This window comes from Cyphomyrmex costatus, unplaced genomic scaffold (genome assembly GCF_001594065.2).
Source record: "Cyphomyrmex costatus isolate MS0001 unplaced genomic scaffold, Ccosl1.0 scaffold600, whole genome shotgun sequence".
Classification (NCBI taxonomy): domain Eukaryota; kingdom Metazoa; phylum Arthropoda; class Insecta; order Hymenoptera; family Formicidae; genus Cyphomyrmex; species Cyphomyrmex costatus.
Genome location: NW_017280157.1, coordinates 48,915 through 75,937, shown reverse-complemented (window position 1 = coordinate 75,937; position 27,023 = coordinate 48,915). Strand labels below are relative to the sequence as shown.

The 27,023-nt window shown below is 37.8% G+C and overlaps 2 protein-coding genes across 2 annotated transcripts in view; one reads left to right on the top strand and one right to left on the bottom strand.

Moving 5' to 3' along the window:
• LOC108779607 (uncharacterized) overlaps nt 1-21,517 on the top strand; it is a 28,546-nt gene extending 7,029 nt beyond the window's left edge. Inside the window, exons 2-6 of the mRNA XM_018547053.1 lie at nt 6,064-6,307; nt 6,680-6,900; nt 7,944-8,133; nt 10,504-10,815; nt 17,108-21,517. Coding sequence (XP_018402555.1) covers nt 6,064-6,307; nt 6,680-6,900; nt 7,944-8,133; nt 10,504-10,815; nt 17,108-18,357 — 2,217 coding nt within the window. The 3' untranslated portion in view covers nt 18,358-21,517. The remainder of the gene's footprint in view (nt 1-6,063; nt 6,308-6,679; nt 6,901-7,943; nt 8,134-10,503; nt 10,816-17,107) is intronic.
• Nucleotides 21,518-25,385: 3,868 nt separating this feature from the next.
• Nucleotides 25,386-27,023, bottom strand: part of SCAR (wiskott-Aldrich syndrome protein family member 3 SCAR) — a 5,222-nt gene continuing 3,584 nt past the window's right edge. Inside the window, exons 6-7 of the mRNA XM_018547037.1 lie at nt 26,130-26,549; nt 25,386-25,985 (exon numbers count right to left, since the gene is read on the bottom strand). Of these exons, the coding sequence (XP_018402539.1) occupies nt 25,804-25,985; nt 26,130-26,549 (602 nt within the window). The 3' untranslated portion in view covers nt 25,386-25,803. The remainder of the gene's footprint in view (nt 25,986-26,129; nt 26,550-27,023) is intronic.

Genomic DNA, 27,023 nt, shown 5'->3' with positions numbered 1-27,023 from the left:
TCTCGGACAAGATAACTCTCAGAGAACCTCTCGCACTCCTATTTGCGTCGGAGACTCCTCGACAGCTTGTTGCGATTCGGGCCAACATTTCCGGTTCATTTTCACGAAAATGTCGCGAACCATGCCAGCGCCCGTCCGTCTCATCTCGTTTTGTCCCGTCTGGTGTCGTCGGGACACGAAATTGTGCCGCATGTAGGCTCTCGTAAATCGATTCGCAAGTCTCTCACTGCACCTGCATATGCGCCTGTATCCCACACGCTTATATTGCAGTTGACATATTGAGATCGGGAAAGCAGTCGACATTCCGCCAACCGGACGCATATCAGTAACATTATATAAGCATTATATAGTGATTGTAAAATAATTTTAGAGGTAATTTTTAATAAATATAAGAAGAAATATTCTTTTAGAGATAAAAGGAATATATAAAAGAGAAATTGGAATAATAAAAAATAATACTTATGTTTAGAGAATTTATCGATATAAAAGTTATGAGTGTTGAAAAACTTACGTTTTTTTTTTTAAATAGGAAATTTATTATTTTTTGATAAAAATTTTTTAAAAAATTTATATTTGTTTGAAAGAAATCTATTTACAAAAGTTATAGCACATATATTTATATATTTATATTTTCATATTTTTTTATGAAAAAGTTATTATGTTTTAATATAAATTAAAACACGTACGTATAGTCTTTGTACAAATTCAAAATAATTTATCATCTTTTAATTTTCTGTAACCTTTAAATGAAACATGAAGAGGAGCGGTATTGTGTTCTCGAGGACTGTCCAGAAGTTGACCCTTTGTTAACTACTCTTGTGTCGCCCTTGTATTTGACCTACTTTAGCACCCTATTTCGGTTGAAAGATCTTCGCGCATAATAGAGGAAGTAACTCAACCTCAGTAGGGATGACTTTAATCCTTATGGCAGCTTGAATGTGGATTATTTCGATATCAAGTTTCAAAAGCCTGTCCAATTGAATTAAAAAATTCGGTTTAAAATGAGCACATTTCTAAATGAATACTTTTTATTAATTAGGAGTAAAAGGCTGTGAGAATTGGGGATTATTATACATATATCCTTTCATAAAAAGTGACACTCATAATTCTCAAAAGCGCTAGTAATTAGAAAGGAATGGTCTTGTCGTTAAAAGTTTTTTGACAGCGTTGTTTTTTCGGGCGATCTTTGATTCCGTAAAGTCGCGGTGTCGATTGCGTTAGATCGTTTAGATGCTGAGCGGTGAAAGAACGAGGCAGTTGCGTGAAACGTTAATACGCGCGGCAGGCAGGAGAGTCGAAGGCCGAGCGAGAATCCGCGACGTGTGGGCGCTCTTCGTGCCCACGTGTATCTACGATACGGGCTATGCCATGTGCAGTGTCGTAAACACTGAGGGACCGATAATCGGGTGATATAAAGCGTCTTAAAGCCACGTAATAATTGAATATTTGATTCTTTACACTAAGCTAGTATCTGCAAACAGTCTCTCCGTGGAAATTAATGTTTCATGAATTATCGTTTCATATCGTAGGATTAATGAGATTATCTCTTTTTTTATGTATCAACTAATGGCTCGATTCATAAATAAAGGCTTAATGTTCTTTGATTAGTCATAAAGTGCAATGTGATCATATCAAACGAGATCCGAACACAAAAACTTTGAATTAGAAAGTTAAGGAACAAAAGTTGCACGTCGATTCTTGGTTACTCCTTTCGCATAATAAAACGACAACTTTCTGTTCCCCGCGAAGTGCGACTTTGCGCGAAGGTTCGCTCGCACGCATTTATGAGTGTCGTGTCTGTGTATCTGCAAACGGCGAGCATATGCGTGCCGCATGTGCGAACCGCAATGCACGGTTAAATTTGTGTAGGCGATATTTTGGTCTAAACTAGAGAATCTAATAATAAGAGTTTGGACATGAGAACATCACTTTTGATATTGGTTTGCCATGTTTTAACAAGTTTTTGAAAGAGAAAACTAGATAAGAGAAAGACAGAATAGAAAAAAATAGTTAATGTATGTCCTTTTTTTCCGCAGATTTTTGTTAGAACATATCTTTCATACAAAATTGCGATTTGTGTCCAGACTCTTTAGATCAAAACGCCTTAATAGTTCAGCAAATATCAATTAAGAAATAAATTAAACAAATTATCTTTATTGCAATCTAATTATAGCTTTTCAAAATAAAATAACAAAATAAAAGAAAAAACGGAAAAGCTCAATGATTGAAAAATCAAGAAAAGAGAAAATGAACTTACATTGGTTTATTGTTTTTTTAAATAAAATTTAATAAATCTAATATTGACTTCCACTTCAAAACATAAATAATACACTTTTGTGTTAAATTATACCGATAGCTCCACTGTTATCAGCTACTTTAAAATACGAATAATATACTAGTTTTGTGTGAATTATCGATAACTCCACTCTTATCAACTATTTGACCATGCCAGTTGTTCATTTTCTCGACTTAGTTCGCTATCGCAGTACACTTTCAACCAACATTTATATGATAAGATGGCAGAAATTATTTAGACGTAAGACGATTCTGCCGTTCACAATTCCAAAGTTTCAAGCGGCTGCGGAAAAGTTCTGCAACTTCCGCCGTATTGGTGTGGGTGTATTATTAAGGCCAGCCTTCGAAAACAATTGTAATCGATGGCGGTTAACAATGAATGGTAAAAGGCGGCGAGTCTCAATGCAGATTTCCCTCTTTTCTTATGACTATAAAGTCGATGATACAGGAACAACTAAAGAAGGAACTATTAAAACTATATCCACAAGATTATATTGTGCTACACTGTAATTTACTCTCGTGTATGCAATTTTGACGAATAGTTAATGCGATCAACATATGAATATAGCTGAATAACTGAAGTATATGCAGAGTGTTCGCAGTAGGAGTTTTCAAAGCTCGTATAAAATCGGAAAAATCATTGATCTATCTTGTAACATTAATTTTTTTTAAACCTAGAGTTTGGACGAGTAGTCTAATTTTTTTGCATTTTTATAAGAATATATATAACGATAAAAAACACTTGATATTTTAAATATTGAAATTATAATGCGTAAATATAATAATTGGAACATTTAAAAAATATTTTTTTATACGAGATTAAAAATTGTGTTCGAAAAATGATACTGTTCGTTAATATCGAAATATCGTAGGCGACGCCGGTTACATTCGCGGATGCAGCGAGAACAGGATGCATCGACACGATGCACATGTACATACTTGTAGCGAGAGAGGCGCGGGGTCTTTGGCCGTCTTAATGGCAGATGCACTACGCCGTCTTTGACGTGGCTTTCCCCTAATTCGCGTCAATTGACGGGGACAACGCGATGACGCGATGACGGAAAAGACGACGGTCTGTAATTTAAATTAGCATTATGCATCTTCGTGTCTCGACACCCGAGACGCCCGTTATGCAACGTGTCAGTCCGCAATACGATATCAAACCTTGATGGTTTCTTTTTGATCGCTATATGAAGTCTTAGGGCACATACACTGTTAGATATTAAACAAGCAATAGTAACCCAATCCCTTGAGTTAAATAACTTAATAAAGTTCAATGATATATGATTCCATCTGTATCGAAATATACGAGTAAATCAATTCATTTCTACGATTAATTTTGTTTAAAAGGTAAACAATATTCATATTAATATGGTAACATATGTATTTAAAGTAAATAATAGATAAATTAAATTTGAGTCAAATTTTTAATATTTAGTACATTTTCTTGAATTTTGTGTACGTGTATGTTTAGTCCTTGTTTTAATTAAATTAACGATATCGAGTAGCGACGATCTATAAAAATTATTAAAAATAACTCAAACTGAATATAATTTGACATTATAAATTAAACAGTGCACAAAAAACTTAAACAATAAGACGTAAGCAGGAAGGAAATCAACATGTTGGATTTGCTGCTGTTTACGTTACAGCTTTACGATCTGTATTCTAATTAGCCAATTCACTTATTGCTTATATGTTTTACTGCTTAAGTTTTTTTATATGTTGTGCCTCTTAATGTCAATTTTATCTCTACCAAGCTCGTTCTATTTTAATCTCTTTTCATTACGTTAATCCAACTCGATTTCTAGACTCATCATCTAATTAAATCAATTTTCGTATCAATTTTATTAAAGATAGAAGAGATTCATGTTTTTAGACCTTTTAATAAGACTTCTAAAGGTTGCACTATCGAATATCTTGTTAGTTCCATTGCGGCGACTTCGGCTTACATGTATGATAAGAAATTTAGCGACTCACGAAATCGATTCTATGAAACGAATGCCTATTGCTGCTTGTTCTTCTCGTCTGTATTACGTAAACGCCCCTCACATTTCCGCACACGGATTGTTCCTATCCCGCTCACACAATTCAGCCTTGGCCTCGTACTCCGAAACCTGCATCACGTTGTTTTGTGTTTGCACGGGATTGGGAAATCAACCAAGAGCTACGCCCTTAATGTTTTATTATTGAAAATAACTAGATATCATTTACACTCGATTACTTGGCCGCCTTAGTGAATGCCTAGTGAAGGCGTAGTGAATGTTGTAGTTGTAGCTTATCGAGAGATAAAATTTATGTGAGGAAAATTACATACGTTAGAAATTAGAACTTGTTCCTGGATTAATTTCACTCTTTTGTAATAAATTATTTAAATAATTTATTTTAATTGTTTTGTAACAAAAATTTTGGCAGAAATGCGTCTTGATTTTAGCGAAAATTTACGAACTATATTATTGGTTAGTTTCACTTGCTTTTTAAATTGAACGTTAGAATTGCAGTTGAAAAAATATTTATGAAGAGGACATTTCATCCCACATGCGCAGGAAAATTCAACGATCTCGAAAAATATTTTTCTTAGGCCGCGATACGCACACGTGTGTACATTGGAACCACTCCCTCGCTCGATGACGAAGGGAAGACATAAGACGTGGAAGCCATTCGCTTTCTGATTTAGTCCCGTTAGACTCCGTGCATGAAAATCACGAGCACGTTCGTCACGTGCATCCGTTATGTAGCCGTCGTGCGATTAGCATTGAAGTGGAGACAATGAGAAATATGAAAGAGTTGGTAACAGTGACAAACTTTTAAACGCTAACCGATATCTGTCAAAACCTGTAAATCATTAATTTTCTTCTAAAATATGGCAAGCTGTTAACAGTGATAAACCTCTAAACGGGAACTGATATCTGTTAAAACTTATAAATTATCGATGTTAATTTTTTTTTCCAAAAATACGACACCTGAGCGTTGAATTTTTTTTTTAATTAAATTGAACTAATAATATGATATATAGAAAAGTAATTAAAATTATCTTTTATTATACATATAGTTTTAGCAATATAGCTACAGTCGTCTGAAAATGCTCTGAAAATAGAAGCGGGTCCGTGAATAAAATGGAGTGTCGTTCCCAAATCGGTGATCGCTCATGACGCGTCTCAAAGGACTTGCATAGTCGATTATAGATTGAGAAGAGACCACGGCACGATAATGGCGACTCACGAGTTCGTTAATAGCGCGACGTGTCGAATTTTGATCGAGAGCGCGGCGAGAAGCTGCGACGAGGATCTCGTTGTATCGACCTTCGCGCAGGTTTGTCCCTGAAACTTTCGCAAAACAGAATTGATATCTCGCACGATGCTTCACACGACAACTACTGTTCTTTGTGTCACACATCACCGGGTGTCCCGAAACATTCATGTATACTCTTCAAAATCGATTTCTTTTACAACGAACAATTTTAGGGAAACACATTTGTAAAAATTAAATTATTTATTTATAATATAGATAACGCACAAAATGGACGAGATAATTATTCATCAGCCGCTTAAGTTCAAGGGTTAAAATTAATTTTTGTCAACTATTAATTCCAATTTCTGTATTTGAATTTTAATGTTCTATCGTTCTAAGATTCTGTTGATGATCTTCCGATTATTATTGATATTTTAATCCCTGAATTTACGCGAGCAAGAAATATTTCTTTTAATTTCATAATTGTTTATTGCATTAAGGAAACGCTGAAAAACACGGATGAATTTGTCATTGCAGCCGCCGGAGAATGAGCTGCAGAAAGTGGGCGAGCGCGTGCCGAGTGAGCACGAGCTTAGGGTGCAGCGATCGTTGCAACGACTCAATGTGCCCGACTGGTACAAGAATTCACCCGCTGCCCGCGATGGCTTTCGGTTGAAGAGGCACTCCGACGCGTCGCAGCATGGAGGGTGGCGCGCTCTCGGCTCCAAAACCACCTCCCTGTCGTCTCTCTCGTCGTCTTCCAATCGACAACCGACCACAGGTAGGATTGACTTATCTTTGAACCAGCAACAAAATGTATAATCGATTCTAAAAACAATTAAATGTTATAAAAAAATCCGAAACACTTTAATAAATTAAAAAAAAGTTTAAAAGGTGGAATGTGCTCCAATGTGCAATTGTTGATCCGTGTTCTCTAAATTCTTTGATGGAATCTCACTCTAAGAAGAGAAAAGAGTAAAAATTGAGCCAGTCGAAAAGAGTGGCTCAATTCTCAATCTTTAAGAGTGAAATTTCACTCTTTAAAGTGATGATTTACTTTAAAAGTTTTAGAGAATGAATAATTAGATGTATTTCATTTTGTTAGGTTTTTTTAGCTTAACTATACATCCGTTTTTTTTTTCTTATATTGCAGGTGTCCTTCTGAGTCCCAGTCCTACACCCCCCGTATTCTCGAGATGGAGTACCAGTTTGCTGAACAGCGCCGGCAGTTCACCCGCGAGTTCGGCCAGGTCGTCCTTCAATCACCGGCAGCCCTATTTGGGCTGGCGTTCTCAGGAGCGATTGACCAACCCGCGGACGCCAGCGGAACGTCTTGCTCAGGGTATTCTTCCTCAACTGCAGGCTGCAAACAAGGTTAGTGCATAATAAAAAGAAATCCCTTCTTTGTTCAACTTATTTTTTAATTTTTCGTCATTTCGGTCTTATCAGCTTTTCATAATCCTTCGTGTGAGATTTAATCTCGGGGCAAATTAAAATTGTCCATTCACCATTCAACACAATTTTCCCTTAATATCAGCGCAAACGCGTCAGCAAATACAAAATACCTCGTGGAAATTATTGACGTCACCATTTACGTCACGACTTCTCTTACGTCAGCAGGCCTTAGAATTCCAACGTATTTGTGAATCGATATTCGTGATTGTGTATATCTGTGTGTTATACGTTTTGAGTTTACGCACATTTCGTATATTCGTACTTGTTGATGAATTCTGAAAGCGAAAACTAACGACGCGATTCCTTGTGATTCGTTTTCGTTTCTTCCACCGTCCGACCCCTCCACGAGATTTGCATCTTGCTCTTTGTGCAATTTATTTTTAATTTCCGCAGACAGCACGCAAGCGCATCGTCGCTTTCTAAAATTAGAAATTCTGGCAGGAAAGCTCCTATCGTTTCGTATCTTTCGCGGTTTCTTCCCTGAAAAATCTTTACGTGATATATTTATAAGACTATTAGGATTCTAAAGCTTTTTCTTTAATGATGATAATAATTTTAAAGAACATTTATCATCATAAATTTATCTTTATATAATGGGTTGTATAAATAAATAATTACTTGTTTTATAAATATTATAATGTCAAGTAATAATTATTAATTACATGTTATAAAATATTTATATATATTCTAAATAATTTAATTATAATCTTCTGATGATAATTTCTATATTTCTCCAAAACACTTGAAACAATTAATGAATTATTATAATTACTCTAGACTTTAGAAGATTAATTAGAAATATTCTTGAGAATAATTGTTTCTCGAAATTCTCGACATTAATAAATAACAATAATTAATGTTCTGGGTGAAATTAATTTGAGTCAAAATATCAACTGTGTTATATCACCATAATAAATCTTCAATTGCTGGGAATGGATTTCATACTTGTTTTGCAACAACAGCAACAGCAGCAGCAACAGACAACGAATCAGCAGCTGGAAGTACGGAACTCGATAAAGGAGGTGACCTCGGCCATCGTGCATTACGTGAAGAGCGGCCAGGAGGTCGGCGGAGGCAGTGGCCGACTCTCGCCTCGACCTCGACCTGAAGATTGGGATGACAGGGGCGGAGCGAGGTCTACCAGCCCCAGAGGTGAGCACTAAAGCAACCCCCTCAGCCACAAAAAAAAAAATATACCATCCTATCAACATCACAACCACCATCACCTTTGCTCTCCGTCACGAAGGTAAATTTTGAGTTTTCCTATTTTCTTAATGTCTTCTTTTATCTTCCTTTGCAAGCTGCCTCTCTTTTTCTCTCTGTCTCTGTCTCTCTCTTTGTCTCTGTATGCATCAGCTGGCTCTGCGCATCGATGAGGTCAAAACAGGTCGGTTTTTTAAATTTTAACCCCCCCGATTTCTTAAATTAAAGAATTTTAAGGGTCCCGCAGGATGTATTTTCTCAGTGAGATTCACTTGGAAACGCGTTTCAAAATATTTTCTTATTTCGTAATGAGCACCCTTAGAATTCTCCGTTCGAACCCCAATTATTATATTACATTTTAGTAAAATATTGTTATGAAATTTACATATAAATCATTATCTTTTGAATTAATGCAAATTAATGCAAATTAATGGAAATTAATGGATATCATTGATGGAAATTCAAATTATGGAAATTTTTAATTAATTCAAAACTATCGTTACGCGCGCGCGATATATTATTTTGTTACATACATCCAAGGTTTCAAAAATACAATTTAAGTCGTAATAACCATTGTATTAAATGTAAAATTCTAAACTATCTAAAAATGTCTAAACTAAGACTTTTCTTCTCGTTCGTCATTGAGGCACTGAGTGCAAGTCATAGCGTTAAGAGTGCTTCGTGCAAGTGGCTCGCATACACGTGTCGCACTTTAACATGGTACAAGTATTCAAGCTATAAGTACAAGGTCTACATCTTCCGCGTTTTGAATTGCGACTGGTATCGTTTTAGATATAAATAAATCCATTGATAGGATGTAAATGTTCAATCTCAGTATCAGATGATCCTTCGTTAAATCCATCACAGATTTCTGATGTCAGAAGTGTCCTTAGATTTCGCCTTCAAGATTATTATAAGGAAAGTCAAGTTTAGTCTTCTTCCTTGGTCTTATTTGAACTTTGACACTCCTGTTCTGGAAATAAGAGATAATAAAACGTGAGCAGCTTTTGATACTCGAATGTTTATTATAGAAAGTGCACTCCTAACAGATGTGTACGCTTGTCAACTTACGATGTTACAAAATAGCGCGATCGACAATGTGTCGCTTGATTTTGAAATCTAGTGTTGCGTACTGCAGTCAGCGCCAGATCGTGACCTTCTCGGACAATCTCAACGCTGTGACTCGAGAGAGAGTATCGTCGAGACGAGTCGCAGCTATTTCGATAGTGTCTCATGACTGTCGTCACCGAAATAGATTACCCTGAAATTCAAACACCTCTTCTCCCCCTCCTTTCATTTTCTCAACGCGAATAAGGTATAATGTTGAAGGTGTAAATTGAAAACGACTACAGGACTAGAATGAAAAGCTTTGCGTGAAGTCGAAATCGCAAGCTCTGTTTTATTACTAAAACTTTGATCGATTCGATATCTTCCAGATGCTGCTGTGACGCGTATTGAAACTTAATCGCTTACTAACACCAACATGTTGTACAAATATCAATAACAGATAATGATAATAACTTGCTGCTTACTTAAATATTTCTCATGTAACTTACTATTTACTAACAAAAAAAACTTTGGTGCTAACTTCACTAATGCCACTCTTCAAAATAGATTTATCAACGTTGTTATATAAAATTTAAAAGGAATAGGATCGTATAGAATCACGTGTATGATTCCGCTGTTGCATTCTCCAATTTATTTGATATTATTTTTAATTTCCTTTGTTATTTGTCTCTCAATACCCATATGCTTCTACTACTTAAGACGTTTATAGGATCAATAAAGATAGTTAATGCCCGCATCGTCGGGTCCTAATCGTCAGAGGAGAGCCTTATAACGAAAGAGATTATAAATCCCCTTGATATTATATAACACGTATGTGCACGAATAGCTTCTTCCTTGATGCTTTGCGCGTTTAAGAACGTGGCAGTTATTTATTCAGCGTTTATCCTTTAAGGATTAAATTTTGTAGTTAAATTAACGCATTTATAACGTCTGTAATCGCAGAAAAATGAAATGTATGAAGCAATAGTTTATTGTCATTAGAAATATTTTTTAAGAACAAATTCTTTGATTATGACTCTATGATGATCGGACAAATTCGTACAATATAATTTATAAAATAAAATTTACAAAATTGAGTCACATTTAAGTGAGATTTTGAAAATCTTAAAAATTACAAGTAGATTTTCTACGAAAACATAGGACTGGGAAGTCCTATAAAAGTCCTCGATTAGAATAGTTTCCGACGCCGACGCGAAGGGTCACTCATGACCCGGGCCTAATTGCTCTCGCATTTGTGTCGGCACCTCGAAGGGAGCGTGAGGCTGTGCTGGATGGAGAGCTCGTTCGTCGGCACACGGCCCGTGGACTCGCCGGAGACGCCTATGAGCCTGGCGACCGACCAGGAGGGCGGCGAATGCTGCAACGCGGCCGGCACCGAGTCCTGCAGCTGCCAGGACTCGGCCGCATCCGGTCTTTACCTGGACCTGACACCCAGCCGAGATGACGTGCGCCATCAGCATCTTCAAGCATCCTCGGCCGGCCCGTCGCCCACGTCCTTCTCTAACTATCATCATCATCAGCGTCACCAACATCGCCAGCAACAACAGCAACATCATCACCGCGGTGAGTTGCTGCTCGCCTAGCGGACGCGCGAAACTTTCGGCATCCAGGTACTTCTGGTACTCCGCCCATCGCTGAGCGCGCGAAACTGACGAAGACGATTCGTGAGGAGATTTTCCTGCAGATTGAAAATTGAGCCAAGACTCGTATGAAATAGCTTGATTAGTTTTATAGAAAACATATACAAATTTAATATAATAAACATATCAATATTAATTAATATTTAAAAATATCAAGACTGCATTCCAAAATGTCCTTTCTAAAGAAAATTTTACCCGATATGTACTATATTATATCGATAGAGTTGCCAACTGGAAAACAGGGAAAAAAGTCAAGAAATTTTGCAAAACTTTTTGAAAATAACAATACCTAGGATAAAGAATTTGTGATTATTCTGATTGAGTAAAATTTTTCTCGGACAGGATGTTTTGAAATGTAATCCAAATATCGAAGGAGAACGGTTTAAATCAAACCATTACATAAATTAAAAAAAAAAGCTTAAATTTATTGTGAAATATATTTTTGCATTCCCGTTTTTACGAGTCGCTTGGTAAATATTATAATCTTTAAAGGTAATGCACTGAGAAAAAAATTTCCTAAATAAAAATAAATATTTATTTGAATACTGCCAATTAAATATTTACTTACAGTAAATAAGTGTTTACTTAATAAAAAGAAATTATTATTGAATCATATTAATGTTTGTTTTTATACAAATATATCTTTATATTATATTTAATAAATATTTAGTTGACATTATTAAAATATTTATTTTTAAATTTATGATATTTTTTCTCAGTTTATTCGTCGTGCTTTTATCTCGTCGACATAGGTACAGAACCCCGGAGGCACTCTCATAATTCTCTCCGGGACCGCGAGCTTTTTATCGTCACCGACGGTGATTAGAGCTTACGCCCACATATCGATAATCGTTATCTCCCTTCATTCCGTCCTCGTTTTCGTCAGCTTTCGTTGCGCGCTCAGGTGACCTGCAGGTGCGCGAGGCTTAATCGAGCTTTCAGGACTCAGCTAATAATTAATTTACAAAGCCGACTCGAGTCAACATATATTCTCTTTTCTCGTTCTCGGAAGTTTATCACTGCGACTACAAGACGATAAAGCTGTACATCCACTTGGGAACTCTCTTGTACCTCGAGAATGATTCCCGGTAGTAAAACCTTCGGAACTGCGAATAATCGCAGACTTCGTTCGTCGAAAACTTCTGTTATCGAGAATTTCCTATTCGAGAGGGATGCTCTCAAGTGGATATCATCAGGCTTGATCGAATGGCGAGACTCGAGATGACGATAAAAACGAGACGAACTCGTTGCATTGGTGTTTAGCGCGATTTACCTGATTGCAGCTTACTTGCTCGAGGATTATTTCTCGGGAAACTAAAAGTGCATACTCGAGTCGCGCTTTTCGCGGACTTTTTCGCACGGCGAAAAACTCTAAAATAAAAAATTCTCCATTCCACGCGCGTTCTCTCGTCTCTCACTCACTCTCTGTCTCTCTCTTTTTCATTCTTGTCGTCGCTCATGCGAGAGAGCTTTTCGCGAAGAATTTTGTAGTACACTTTCTTACTTTGTTTACGATACGTGTCGACGACCCTCCGCTCCCCTTCCCGTTCGCTGATAAAGGAACAATTAAATGCGTTCCCGTATATCATTGTATGGAGATATTAATTTTATATTAATTTAATCATTGTACTTCCCCTCCTCTCTCCTCGCTCATCATTGTCAGTAGTTATTTGCGTTCATGTATGTTTACTGTAAAGCTGTCCACTTTACGTTAACACCTGTAGAACCTGTACAGGTGCATACACATATTTGTATTAATTAGGTTTACTTATGTAAAACGCGCGCATATCGTTTATTATGTGTTACGAGCGCATCGATATTATTATTATCATTATCGTTATTATTATTTTTAATTGTATTATTATTATTATTATTATTATTATTATTATTATTATTATTATTATTATTATTATCATCATCATCATTGTTACTATTTTAATTACGGCTTCGAAGCACGCAGAATCACGTGCGCACGTCTCGTTTTGTCTCTTGCTGTGCCTTAATGATTTTTTTATTTTGTAATTATTATCGATGTATATTGAATGCGCGAGTGATATTATTATAAAGCTAGATTTCGATCGTGTGTGAATCACGAGACGACAAGAACGATGATCTCGCGATGATTCTGCATGCCCGGTGCTCCCCTGGTCTCTCTGTCTCTCTTTCAAACGGTTCCGTACTTATTGTTCGGACGTGTCAACGATTATTATTTGTCTGTAGAGCATAATTATTATCCCTGGCAACAAATAAATTATTGTCGTCATCCTTTGTGTTTCCGTAAACTTCTTTGTTCCCGCGTTCATTTATATATTTACATATATATATATATATACATATATGTGTGTACATGTATGTATATACATTATTTTTTTATATACATAACTATATATAATTATTTTCTCTTCTCATCCCTAAGTGTTTCTTTCATTAAATCGGTTCACTTTACGATCTCAATTGGTAAATATTTTGATATTAAAACATTGCGTATTTTATATGTACTTTTTGCAAGAACCGATTTAATGGCACGATCGTCTATGTAAATATTGTCTGCATACATTTATTTCGGTCGCATTGTGTACCACGTTCTGCTTGTGTCACGGTAAGTGTTGCAGAATTTTGTTGCTTTCTCGGCTACGATGTCAGCAATCGAGTTCTGTCTTTTCATATGTAATTTGACAGCCGCACTTTATGCGCGCGTAAAGCACAATTGATGACATTTAAATAATGATCGATCGATCGATCGATAATTAGCAGTCCCGAAAATGTAAACTTGATCTGGCACATAACTAGATGTATTATTTTTTGAGTCGCAAGTTACGGTAACTTCGGTCGGCTGCAATTACGCGTCTGTCGCATTTACTATTGATGAAGATTCGTAAAAGTTTGTCATCTCCCTAGTATGAAGAGCGTATGCTTTTTCGAGGCCAAGAGAAATTTAACGAAATGGGGGAATCGCTTTATTCATAATGGGGTAAATGGGTCACTGGAACCCTGGAAAGGATTTTCTTCCATTTTCACTCAAGTACACGCGTATACACACACACATACGCACACGCACACGCAGTTGCCTCCTTTCGTAAAACGGGACCAGATTAAGGGGGCAACGAGAAAGTAATCGCTTTATTATTAATCACGGAGTTAATGGAAAATGGGGGAAGGCTTATTTCGTTCTCACTAAATGCATATAATATATACATGTACACGCACATAAACACGACATACGCGCGCAAGTATGCGCGCACGTACACTTTCGAGGCCAAGAGGATGACGCAAACCTCTCTTGTCTCTTCTTTACCCCCGCATGATGATACCGATGATCAGGATCGGGCCAGAGCGATACGGACGAGGCGATGGCGACGGCAGCTCTTCTGCGGAACAAACCGAGCCCGGGCTCCACAACCCTGGAGGACGTACTTGACTCCCTCCTGGGGCTGCCACCCGCGTCGCGTACCCCGAGTCCTGGCCCGGGGGGACCCGTCGTGACCGCCACGTCCGCCATCCGCCATCGCCATACGAATGCCGCCGTCGGCCAGGCGAATGCCGGGCAGAGCTGCAGCGATCTACGCCAAGACCTCCAAGGTAGGAGGACTATGTAAGTTTTCGTTCTGATCGGCAAATTCTATCCAAGAACGATCAATTTTTATACGTACGAACCCCCTATCGTAACCCTTGAAGAGCGTGCGCATCGAGTGTCCTGTCAGAATCTTACGCAAGCGATAGAAATTTGATATCGTAAAAGTATATACCGATCTAAATTTCGCAATTCATTTTATTCTGAAAATTTATTTTAAGAACGGTCGGGAATTCTTTTGGAAAATTTGTGGAGATTTCTTTGGAATTTCTTTTTTTCTTTAATTTATTAGCACGAGAGAAATCTGCCGCTGGCAGTATACATTCTCCGGGTCACTTCGATGTACACGTGTATTCGTATTCCGACTGTGTATTCCGCTTTGCGGTGTAAAGAAAAAATTATTAACTTGCGTTTCTCTTCGCCTCGTCGCCTCACCCTTCACCCACGGAGACTGTGCTTAATACGAATATTGAACGAAGGAACCAGGTTCCGCGCGCGAAATAAGATATACTCAAGATAAAATTACATATATCATATCATCCTTACATATCACCTTATCGACGACGCAGGGAATCGAAAGAATGTTGCGAAAAGACTCCCCCCAACGACTCTCCCGAAAGAGAATTTCAATTTCATCCTTAAAGAGATACTAATAAAAACGGGACGAACGAAATGCGACGAACATAAAATGCGACGTTGTTGCTTTTTTAACTCGAGTCTCTGTGGACCACAATCGCTGACTCGATCTATCGATATAGAAAAAAAAAAAGAACCTATGAGAGCATCATCCGACATGAAGAAGAACGCGATAACGCCCATCTCGCGTCTCGATGCCTCCCTCGAACTCACGTTCTTTTGCACCTTTGCAGAGGCGAGCCTAAGGGCGTGTAAAGCCCCTCACGGGGTCGTAGACACCCCAGAGTCCAAGGACGAGCTTGGCCGTGGCCGGCCACCGTAGCAGCCGCTCGCTGCTTATCGCGCGAATGATTAGGACCGCATGATTAATAACACGAGCCGAGACGGAGATCGTAAGACAAAAAAATCATCACCAAGACTCTCGACACTCTGTTTCTGTCTCTATCTTTCTCTCTTTTCTTACATATCTTTTCTCTGTCTCTTGAAAGATCTGTCCCTCTTTTAGCAGCGCTTCTCCTACACTTTCCAACGATCTGTCTACTTTCACGCGCTTGTATCGCGAATTTTTTTCCGACGCGTTATCGAATTTCAAAAGACTTTAAATGATTAAACGTTTTAAATTTAAGATTTAATATTGTTTTAAATTTAACTTTTTAAAAGCGCTAAATTTAACGGGAAGATCGATGACAATTGATTTACTTCATTAGACTTGATTATATACCACATTTATTTTTAATACAGAAAACGTAGGAAAGTGCGACTAAAAAGAACAGATCTTCTATGGTTCTGTGCACGATCAAGCTTGATGGCACGTGGGATGGATACACAGATTGGATTCGCTTTTACGCGAACTTGTAGCCCACTCGCTCTTATTATAAAACAAGTCTTTTTTTTATATATAGTCGTGACTTATATTCAATAAATATATAGTGCATTGAAGTAAAAAAACTTAAAAAGAATTTTTATATTAATATTTTTAGAGAGAAGTAATATACGCATACCATATAAGAGATAAAAAGAGAATTTTCTGTAAGAATTTCTCAGAGAAATTTTAAGATTAAAATGTTGAATGAAATGTTTCTACTTACGAAATTAAAAATTATATTTCTCTTTTTCTAAGTTAATCTTCATTCACTACAATAATGAAAAGTTTATATCACAACATTATAATGAAAAATTTTTTCGAAAGGAAGAATTAATTTCCATGAAAATGAAAAAATCTTAAATATGTTTATTACCAGTAATTTACATACTTAAAAAAAAAGTTTAATACTTCTGTTATAGAACTCGATATATTTTTATGATGTTCTTTTTAGTTAGCTGTCTTGTTCTTTAAATGATTTCAGTTATTTTTGCTTTAATGCTTTAGTTTTCTTAGATATTTGCTTCAAGTACTGAGTTTGTAAAGCTATCACTGACACAAGGAAAATGCGATTAAACGGCAAGGAAAATTAGATTGTTGAGGGGAGGCGGATTATTATACGTACGAGTGCGTCATTAAAAGATACATCACGCCGATCACTGTCATTCACGCTCATACTTGCTTATATTCATCACGTCATTGTGCTTAACGCGTTTCTCGCGCTGGCTCTCAGTGACGATGACGGAGGAAAGTGAGAACGAATTCTCTCTCATTCGATATCACTACATGAAATCATTTAGTGCCATTCATCATGTCACACCGAAGTAATAAACATCATCATTTTCCATTTAATGCCACCAGTAAACTGACTCAAGAAGAAGAGCTTGCTTTCAAATCGTGTAAAATTCATACTTTGAAGATACGAAAATTATAGGTATTGCAAAGAGCGCTGCATGAGAATTTGGCAAGAATAGTAATGCGCTTGAAAATACGCATCTTTGCTTTTTACAAAATCTATAACACGATTTTAAGATGAGCCCTTTTTAGTTCAATCACGATCGTTCTCCAACCTCTCTCATCGTCTCTCCTATCCCTCCACCTTAACGTACTTGTATTGATAAAGGCAATCGATGTGACCTGTCGCAGAGTCAGCTAAGAGCGTGATGGACGTTCATCAGGCAACCGTCGAAGATCAGCGCAACTTCTACTCCGGTGAGCTGGTGAGACGGAAGAGCGAGGGCAGTGACACGCTGCCCTCGCGAGCTGCGGTTGTCGCCGCCGCAGTTGCGTCGTCCTCGTCGTTGATGCCGCGCGGTGGCGTCCAGCCCCGTCACCGTAGGGTGTCTTTCGACAATGCCCAAGACTCCACTACTAACGGCAGCTCGGCTGCCATGGACAAGGTAGTGCGGTGCCGTAACAACAAGTGCGGTAACTCGACCACCCTGGCAGAAGCGAGGAGGACCTATAAGAGCTGCCACAACTGCACCTGCCTATACTGTTCGCGCGAATGTCGAAGAGCTCACTGGCAACGTCATCGTAGGACCTGCCTTCATTCGCGAGCCGGCAGTCTCTGCCGCCAGGTATTGTCCTCGGCGAAAGAAGACCCGGCCACCCTGAAGCACATCTCCGCCCTTGCTAGACGAGGCTATGCCGGTCACGGTCGCGGCGCGGTCAAGTGCTTCTTCTCGAGCCCCGAAGCGGCCGAGCGTTTCGTCGGCAACGGCTTCGCCGACCTTGGCGAGCCCACCTACGTGCGTTGGTCGGACTTACTCCCGGGCGAGATGGGCGCCGAGCTATACGCCGAATTGATGCGCCTCTGTAAGACATATAATCCGGAAACGCGGCTAGTGCTGTACGTGGCGGTGTGCGTGGTTAGCGAAGTGCCGACTAGCGGCGCGGTCAGGTGGGAACGGCAACTAGTATCCAGGTGTGCGAAGATCAGACTCGACGGGGCGGCTAAGCAGCATGCTTCCTCCTCCTCGGCGTCTCCACAGGCCAGAAGGAGACTGTCGCAACAAGCACCTGCGTCTCCCTGCAACATCACTAGAGAGATGGACTCGCCTGAGACCTTAGTCTTGACGTCATTACCCGGTAACAACGGTCAGAACACGCCACGAAAAGCGCGAGAGATCAGCTTCACTAATATTCAACGGCAACTCAGGCTCAGGGGAGTCTCCTTGAGAAGACACTTTCCCCAGGTGTATCGGAAACTTTGTTCTTACGTGGACGGTTCGGTGGATAAGTTTGCGCCGGTGACCATCTATCCCAGAGATCAGGCATCCGGTAAGAGCTTCATGTGTATCATCATGCTGGATGCGGAGCCTGAACGTCTTCAACTATTGCCCACGGACTCGTCCAGGGTAAGGACAGTGGACATCAGCGTGGAGCAAGAGTGATAACCATGTCTGAGTAGAACGAGATTCAAGAATCAAGATAAATCAAGACACATCGCTCAGGATATTCCTCAGATTCACGGGGAGACTGTCAGAAACGTCGTCGTGGACGGATTTCTTCAGGATGAAGAAGACTGACGTCGGCCGATGGCAGAGCAAAAGCGAAGATTACATTTGGGTGAAGAAATGATCAAGAGAATCACAGAAGATCGCAAGAGACTTGCTCAGAAATTTTCTCAAGTTTTAGAAAAAAACGATCGAAGATGGCTATTGACGGATGCCTTCAGATTAAAGACTATTTCATTAGCTAGTGGAGTAAACTCCGATAATGTAAAAGTTTAAAAGGTATCCTAATTTCATCGGATATCTTTTGAATGTTTATATTATCTGTGTGGCAAAATGTCTAGGTAGAAGAATATCTAGATGAAAATGTCGACGGAAGTCCAAGATGCGAAGCTCAATATTTGAGCTCACAGACTTGTATGATTTCACACACAGGATATGCACGTGTACAAGACTTTTTCTATCTTTCCTTCTAGAGAAAAAAGAAATCGAAAAACACGCGAAAAACGAAAAGCATTGCTCTGTTCTCATATTCATCCTCTTTCTCGATACCTTATCGCGATCGTATGAAGGCAATCCTCCGTCATTTCAGACATCCTCGATTTGGTCGTTGTTATATAAGAGGTTTATTATAATCATTCGCCAGAAAATAAGTCTTATTGAAGAATTATTATCGATCCTTTCAATCCAAAATATATACGATTAATAACTTCTAAAGAATATTTGAGGAAAATTAAATAAATATTTTCACGCGTTTATTAGTATATCACAACGATTTGATAAATCAAGTAGAATAATCTTTATATATGTATAGTAGATAGTCATGTTTCTTTAACGATTCTTTTGAAGGGATTGAAAGGATCAGTAACGATTTCAAGATTCTCGGCGGATGGAACGGAAAGTAAGATTTAGAGTACGTTGTTGTCTCTTCGTTCAACTTTGCATTGTTTAAATATTTTATCGTATATATTATATGTAAAGAGGCGAGAAACATTTTTCTCAGCGGATACATTCACGGAAGTTTCGCTTAAGAGTCTCACGTTATCGGAGACGGAATTACAATCGTGCAATATCGAGCCTCGAGAAAGGGAATATATTTCAAGAGTTATATTGTGTATATTTTAATTTGTTCATGCAAATGTTATTACAGTTCTTATTACAATTACAACTAACGGAATGCCTGCCTTACTTATCGGCATGTAAACATAATTCCCATCGTTATTAATCGGATTAATTTAATAATACGAATGTAATCGCGAGATTCTTTTGACATCCTTCTTCCAACGTATGGAAAAAAAGAAGACGAACGTATCTCGGAGATGCGATATCAAAGATTTTACCGCAAGTATCGTCCACGTCTATGACATCGTGCCAAATGAGAAAAGCGTGATGAAAGTCGCGAAAAGCAAACTTTCGGAACGTTTCCGTAGAACATCGTCACTTTTTCGATATTAACTTCTAATCTCGAGAGAACGCGCCACGCGTACAATTTCGGTTAAAAACGGCGAAAAGTTTTCCCGCGGATCAACGAATCGCCAATTTTATTAATAGTAAAAGTAGCTTTAGGTCGAGTTGCATCACGAGAAACGAATTACAAAAGGCTGATTTTCCAGCGGAAAAAGAAGAAGAGTGATCGATAATGGTGCCAATGATAATGAGAGATTTACATCATTACTTCGTATAGCAATATAAAAACGTACCGAAAGAAAAAAGAAATCCGAAATTACGCGAGTGTCGCGGCGTCATCGAGCGGCGATTAATCAAGCAATCCACGATGCTTCGGTGATTATAATTTTAATAAATAATTAATGGGGGGAGAAATCGCTAACGAAGGAACGAAGGGCGGAAGCGCGATTTCCTACGCTAGTTGGTAGAAGTCGATACCCGTTTTTATCGATGACAATGCAATTTTTATCGACGACAAAATACGATGGAAAGTAAATGGAACCAAAAGAGGATGCATCGCAGTGCCAATAATAAAATACCATCGATATTTCTATAATCGACGAGGAATACTCTATTCGTTGTCAAGAAATTATAAAAGACAACTACATTCCGCATACACCGATCATGAAGATCCTTATGATTATTGATTTCGATTAACCGGATTCTTTTGTATGCTTTAGCGAGAACATCGGAGTTATTATCAACGTTCCATTGATCGTTAACATCCGTTACATTCAAGCTTGCGACCAATGTTGATCCCTCATTTTACGTTTGTATATAGCGCTATTAAAGGGATATATACATATAGGAAGAATAAATTAGGGGTAAGAGAGCGACTTCGCTAGCGAGAGGAGATTAAAGAAATCGATCAAAATTCGAAAGTAGGCGGCTTACTGGAGATCAGTCCGTTACATTCTCGATAGTTCCTTTTCCTATCTCTATTATGCGAACGATTTCTGCGATTTCATTATACAGGCTGTATAATAAAGTGTACTGATTTCGACGCTTTGCGATACATCTTGTATAAATATATTTATATATCCATTCCGCTCTAGAAATATATAAGGATCAGCGAGGATACATCGGTCGGAAAAAATACTTGATTTTGTTTATTAAAGATACAGCGTGTTTGTGAGGGATTTGTATTAGAAAAAAATTTTTTTTTGTAAAGAAAGGTTTTTATATTAGAAAATTTATTGAAAAAAAGATTAAAATTTTATATTATTTATTACGTCATTTTTTACTAATTCGTAAATTCGAAGAAAAATCAAGAATGTTTGTTGAGTACTTAATTATCATTAATTCGTCAAATATTGGAGTCTCACCGGAAATGTCTGCTGCAGAAATTGAATAATTATGAATGATACGTAGAAACTCTTTAGACACTCTGTATCGTTTCGACCGATTCGCGAGAAAGCTGTTGCTCGACGTTATAAACTAATCAAGACGAGAGAACTAATCTATAAAAAAGAAAGAAAAATAAATTAAACGATTCAATTGATCAAACGAGCAATCAGCCCACGCATAGTCACTCTAAAGTCTAAAGATATCGTTTCAGCGTCTATTTATCGGTGCTACCAGAATGTGCTATCATTGTTTTCGCATCTGTGTATGTCTCGATTTTTCAAATAAAATGTTAATTTTATTACATAAACCCACGGTGTGAATGCCTTTAATTGCCCAAAATCATTCGCAAGATAATCGAAATTAAATAAAGAAGATATGATGACAAAAAAATTTGTGGATTAAAGTAAAAAAAATAGCAGTAGACTAATAAACGATTTAGAAATATTTTTCGATCTACACCGAGATTATTGCTAATTCAAAGGAATGACTTTCTTCAACAATGGAGAAAACCTGTAGTGAAGGATTTACGAAATTTTTTTGATTTATTTGGCTTTGTACAGATTTGCTACAAATTTATTATTATTAATAATACCATCGTATATTTGTAACGGTGTGGGTAAATGACGTTCTTGCAGCCTGGATGGATCTCTCGCGAGTCCCGGAGACCGATTCGAGTCCCAGACTGTTCTCCGTCTTCAAATCGTATAGATTTCTTCCCTCATATCTCTCTCGAACATTACCGATCCCGATCGATCCCGACGACCGTTTCTCGAATATATATACTTGTATCACGAGCATACACTTCGTTTTACATAAGCTTTGGAATACCCGTGGACATTAGGTACACAACGGCTTTACAATAATTTAGTTTTTACGGGAAACCCCTTGCGGAAAGCACGGTTGAGACGAATGACAACTATATTTATTTCGTTCATACAAACTCGCACGATATCGAGAAGCTTACATTAAAAAAAAAAAAGAATCTCGTTTCGTCTTTTTTCCCTCTTTCTTCTCCATTCTTCTCCTTAAAAAAACCTTCGATAAATACTGCGTCGTAAATTGGCGAGATAGCTAAGAATATCCTTTACGTCTAATGTCCTTATGTCTAGTTTCAATCTGCACTGAAGCTAGATTCTGTAACTTTTAAGGTATGTCGTTATCGTTGTCCTTTTTATATATCATACCTGCGCAACATAACAATGTAACGATAATGACACTGTCATCAAGAATTACAGAATCTGCTACGCGCTATTTGCGCGTATACCGGATATGCCAACATCTCCATGAAAATGGTAATGTCCTGATGGACTTCTTGACACGTATGGCCAGAAATATTTAAAAAAATATAAGAAATAAAAACTCTATCTTTAAAAAAAAGTAGAGCGGTTGGCGCATCCTGTATGCAAAATAAGAATTATTCAAACAAAAAGTAGCATCTCTGACGTGAAGTACAATTTATCTAGCAAACTAAACGAAATTATCCCACCCCTGTCATTATCGAATTACTTCCGCAATTGTAAAATGAATAATGAGTACAATTTGTTCGTGAGATGCTTTTGGCTCTCACGAGGAAGTTGATCACTGTACAGGAATAATATTGGTTTTATCTAAATCAGAAATCAAAGTTGATTTGATTAATCTATGAAATCGTGCGCGCGATCTTCCTATTATTTTTAAATCGCCTGTTCTACGTCATCCAATTCCAAATAAATTAAACTTAAACTCGGACTGTCGGGCACTTCGCTTTCCGTCTCAACGAGCCTCGTTAATTATTGTTATGTTGCAATTATAGCTCCCATGTTCAAAGACTTCCGTAAATGTACACACGTCGTTGCCGATGATTCGCATATCATTTTCCGTCTTAATACATTTTATATAATTATGCTTATTCGATTCGAGCCGATCGAACAACGCAATAAAAATTAAACTTTATAAGATGAAAAAGATACACGTATAAAGCACAAACTTTACAGAACCTCCTGAAAAAATGTAAAAACTTTCTGATAAACTTAAAATCGACTATCTTCTAAAAAATTTTAAAAAATAATCACGAAGGAATCGGAAGTATCGGAATTTCTTCATTCAGTGTTCTTCTAAGCAAACTTTTTGAGTGTCCATTTACCTGGTCCAACAGAATCGCCCGTCCCATTTTCGCGTTACTTACAGAAAATTTGTAGTACATACAAGAAAATTTACAGATCTTCCTCTCAGGGAAATAGCGGAGGTAGCAGAGAAAAAAACGCTCGTCTTCCTCACTACCGCACCGCCATGAAACTTCGCGGTAAGATTACCACGACCGATATTTTTTTATATATTCTATAATATATATATTTATATATAATTATATATTTATCTGTGTATACATATATATACATACATATTTAAATAAATGTATGTAGGTATACATATGCTTATCGGCTTATCTAGAATCGTCGTCATCGTCGTGTTTCGCCAACATCGATGCAAAATAAATCACAATCGTATTTCTTCCTCCCCATTTACCCTCCGATTGGCAACTGTGTTCCCGCGCAGTTAACAACAATATGTCGTGTCGCATACGCACCTTTTCTCTCTTGTCTTCTTCCTCACCGAGTTACGTGCTAACGAATACGCTAAAAAATATTAATCCTTCCTCACGTTTAGCCATTCTACGTTTAACAAAGTATTTTGGTTTCTCAGCACGACGTGGCGAAAGTAATCATTCCGTTCAAATGTGAAAAAAAGATTTTTCTTTTAAAAAATGGAGATATTTATTATAGTATCGTATAGCAATAGTGCATGCAGCAATATATCGTGTAAAATGGTTTGAAAAAAAAAAAAACGGAAATAGAAGAAATTCAACGTATCCGGAAAATTGGTGCGATTACTTTCGCATCGTCTTGCGTATTCCTATCAGCGCCGTAACATGGAAGACGGCTTGAAAACGACGGAGAATAAGAAAATTCCGGAGAACTCTCGCGACAAGAATACGAAAGGAGCTTCGAGATTAAATTCTATCTTACAGTCTCGTTCTAGAGTATCCAGCCCTGTGCCTTTTGGTTTAACTCGCGTCGTCTTGTCGATGGTGTACGCGTTTAACGCGGAGCGCTGCTCATCTCTATGGGGTAAGTAGAGACGCTTATATATTATTATCATTATTACTATTATCTTTATATTATTTATTTGTATATGTACGTGTGTTGCGTGTGTATGTGTGTGAGTGAACGATCGCCATGCATCATCGTACAGCATCGTTATGGAATGTGCCGGGAAGGAAGTTCTACCTGGTTCTACCTGGTGTGTCACGACTTCGGCAAGTCGATGTTCACTTTCTTTGTGTGCGCATATTTTTGCCGACAGTTTGAACGCCTCATAACATTATTATGACCAGAATTATGACTCATTTATAAATACCAAGATTACGTGTAGAAATCTAATAATTAGCTTAACACCTTTTTGTTTAATGTTTCTTATATTCTCAAAATTCATATATAAATTTATAGAAAGTTTTCTTGATGGATGAATTTATACAATGATAACATATAAAATAATATATATATTATATTATATATATATATATACATATATATATATCAATATTAATATCTAAACTGTGATTTTTGAGATGGCCATACAAGTTGGAAATATGCAGAAGGTATTTTAGTTCGAAGCGTACTATTTTAAGGAGACTATAAATGTGGCGTTCAACCTGTCAGCCTTCTTTTCTAGGATTTTCCTGTCGTTCCAGAAAATCCTATATATAATACCTGGATCTACGAATTAACTATTTACTAGTGCATAATTTTCACATTGTGATTTTCTTACGAGCTCATGAGTGCTCCGTTCGCTGCACTCAAAACTCGAAACACGATTTGGCTAAACTACGTTCGTAATTAAATTGTTCGCAATTAGCATGTCTTTGAGAACATCCTAAGAACAGAGTGATTAAACTAAATGGTGCTATTGCTTTATCGACTGACTGATTGACCAATCGATTCAATGTTGGAGTTACAACTGTGGAATAACTTGTGAGACAAAAGAACGACATCATGATTGATAATCCTATAAAATTGTCGAACATGTCTTTCAAGAATTCTTTTTTCAAAAATTAAACTTCTAGTTTACCGTTTTCAAATGGTATTTTGTGTTTTTTTCGCAGAATGAATAATGATCTTAGGAAAATGTTATACCCCGGTATCATTTCAATTTTTCTCATATTAATAACGCGATAGAGGCGCGAACAATTACTTCCATTAATAAAGTTTACGTTGTCTTTGTTTGATGAGCGATAATAAATTAAGATTCTACCTGTATATTCTCCATAACGAATAATCTCCGTTAAAAGGATTGTGTACAATTATGCTTTTATAATTCAGAATTTACTTCGGTTCTGTTTTGGAAATTCGTAAATTCTAAATATATACAATGTTTAAAGCGCGCGAATGTTTTATGATTCCTCGGCCACGGAAATACGAAACGAGAAACGAAATAATTAAATAAATCGACTCGTTACAGCGCCGGAGAACGTTAGGGTGGCTTCAAAGCATCAAAATGAATTAATCATCGGCCATTTCTCTAGGAGGCAGTAACAGCGGCGGATGACAGGGAGTTGGGTCACGCCAGATTACTCTCCTGCTCACCCCATCCTTCGCTGTCGCATTCGCTCTCTGATGCAGAGTCGCTGTCGCTAAACTCGACGGCGACGCGGCGCGCTAGAATGGATGCGACGTCGTTGAGTGCGTTCACCCGCTCCACCTCTTTCTGCTCGATCTTCTCTACCTTGCGTAGTTTTATACCTGGATAACAATTGTCTCGGATAAAATAATATTACTCTTAATTAACGTAAAATTATTTGATATCTAAGATTTTCCAAAGTGCTTTTAAGTGCTTCATTCTTTTTTGAGTTATCTTAAAAATCATAAAATGCAGATATAATTTACCATCACGAATCGCCTTGAGCAAATCATTTCGCGGGTCGACTAATGGGATATTCGGGTTGACGGGTTTCCTTAGCTGGCCATCTACAATGCTCTTCAGGGGCTTTAGTTTCGGCGGATTGGTCGCAATCATCTTTGCGATGTCACCATTTGTCAACGGCAATGGCGCCGTAGGTCCATTGGCGACCGGTGGAGGAGGCGGCGGTGGTGGAGGTGGCGGGATGTTGCATGGAGGTGAGATGGGTCGTGGCGGAGTAGGATCTGGGGTGGGTGGAGGTGGTGGAAGATCCTGGGGTGCTGGATCTGTCTCATCCGTACCCAATTGACCTGAATGGTTCGGTGGTGTCGGTGTCGAACGTTGACTTGGTAGAGGACTATCTGACCGACTTCCGCTCCTGTTCAGCAAGTGTGGCGGTATGGAACCTGAAATATTAACAATAAGTTGTACTAGTGACCCTCTAATAAGAGTCTGGACACGTGAAGTCCGCCATTATTCGTCAAAATTGTGCGAGAGAGAAAAAATCATGCTATCTCATTCTAGTGGCGCTGTAAGTTGTAGCTGATTGTAGCTCTACAAACTTCATAGTTTCTGTTTCGTCTCGCCTCATGCATCTTGCGGGATTCTCTAAACGTTTTATCGATGATTGTCGCTAACGTTAACTAACGACAGCCAATGGCAGGACAATCATAAAAGAAAGGGCGGCTCTCATTGGTTGTCGCTAGTTAATGATAACAACAGTTATCGAAAAAACGTTTAGAGAATCCCGCAACAGGACCATTAATATTCGAAGAAGAAGAAGAATCATTATAATTAATATTATAATATTATTATATTATTATATTATATATTATTATTATATTATATTATTATATTATTATTATATTATTATTATTATT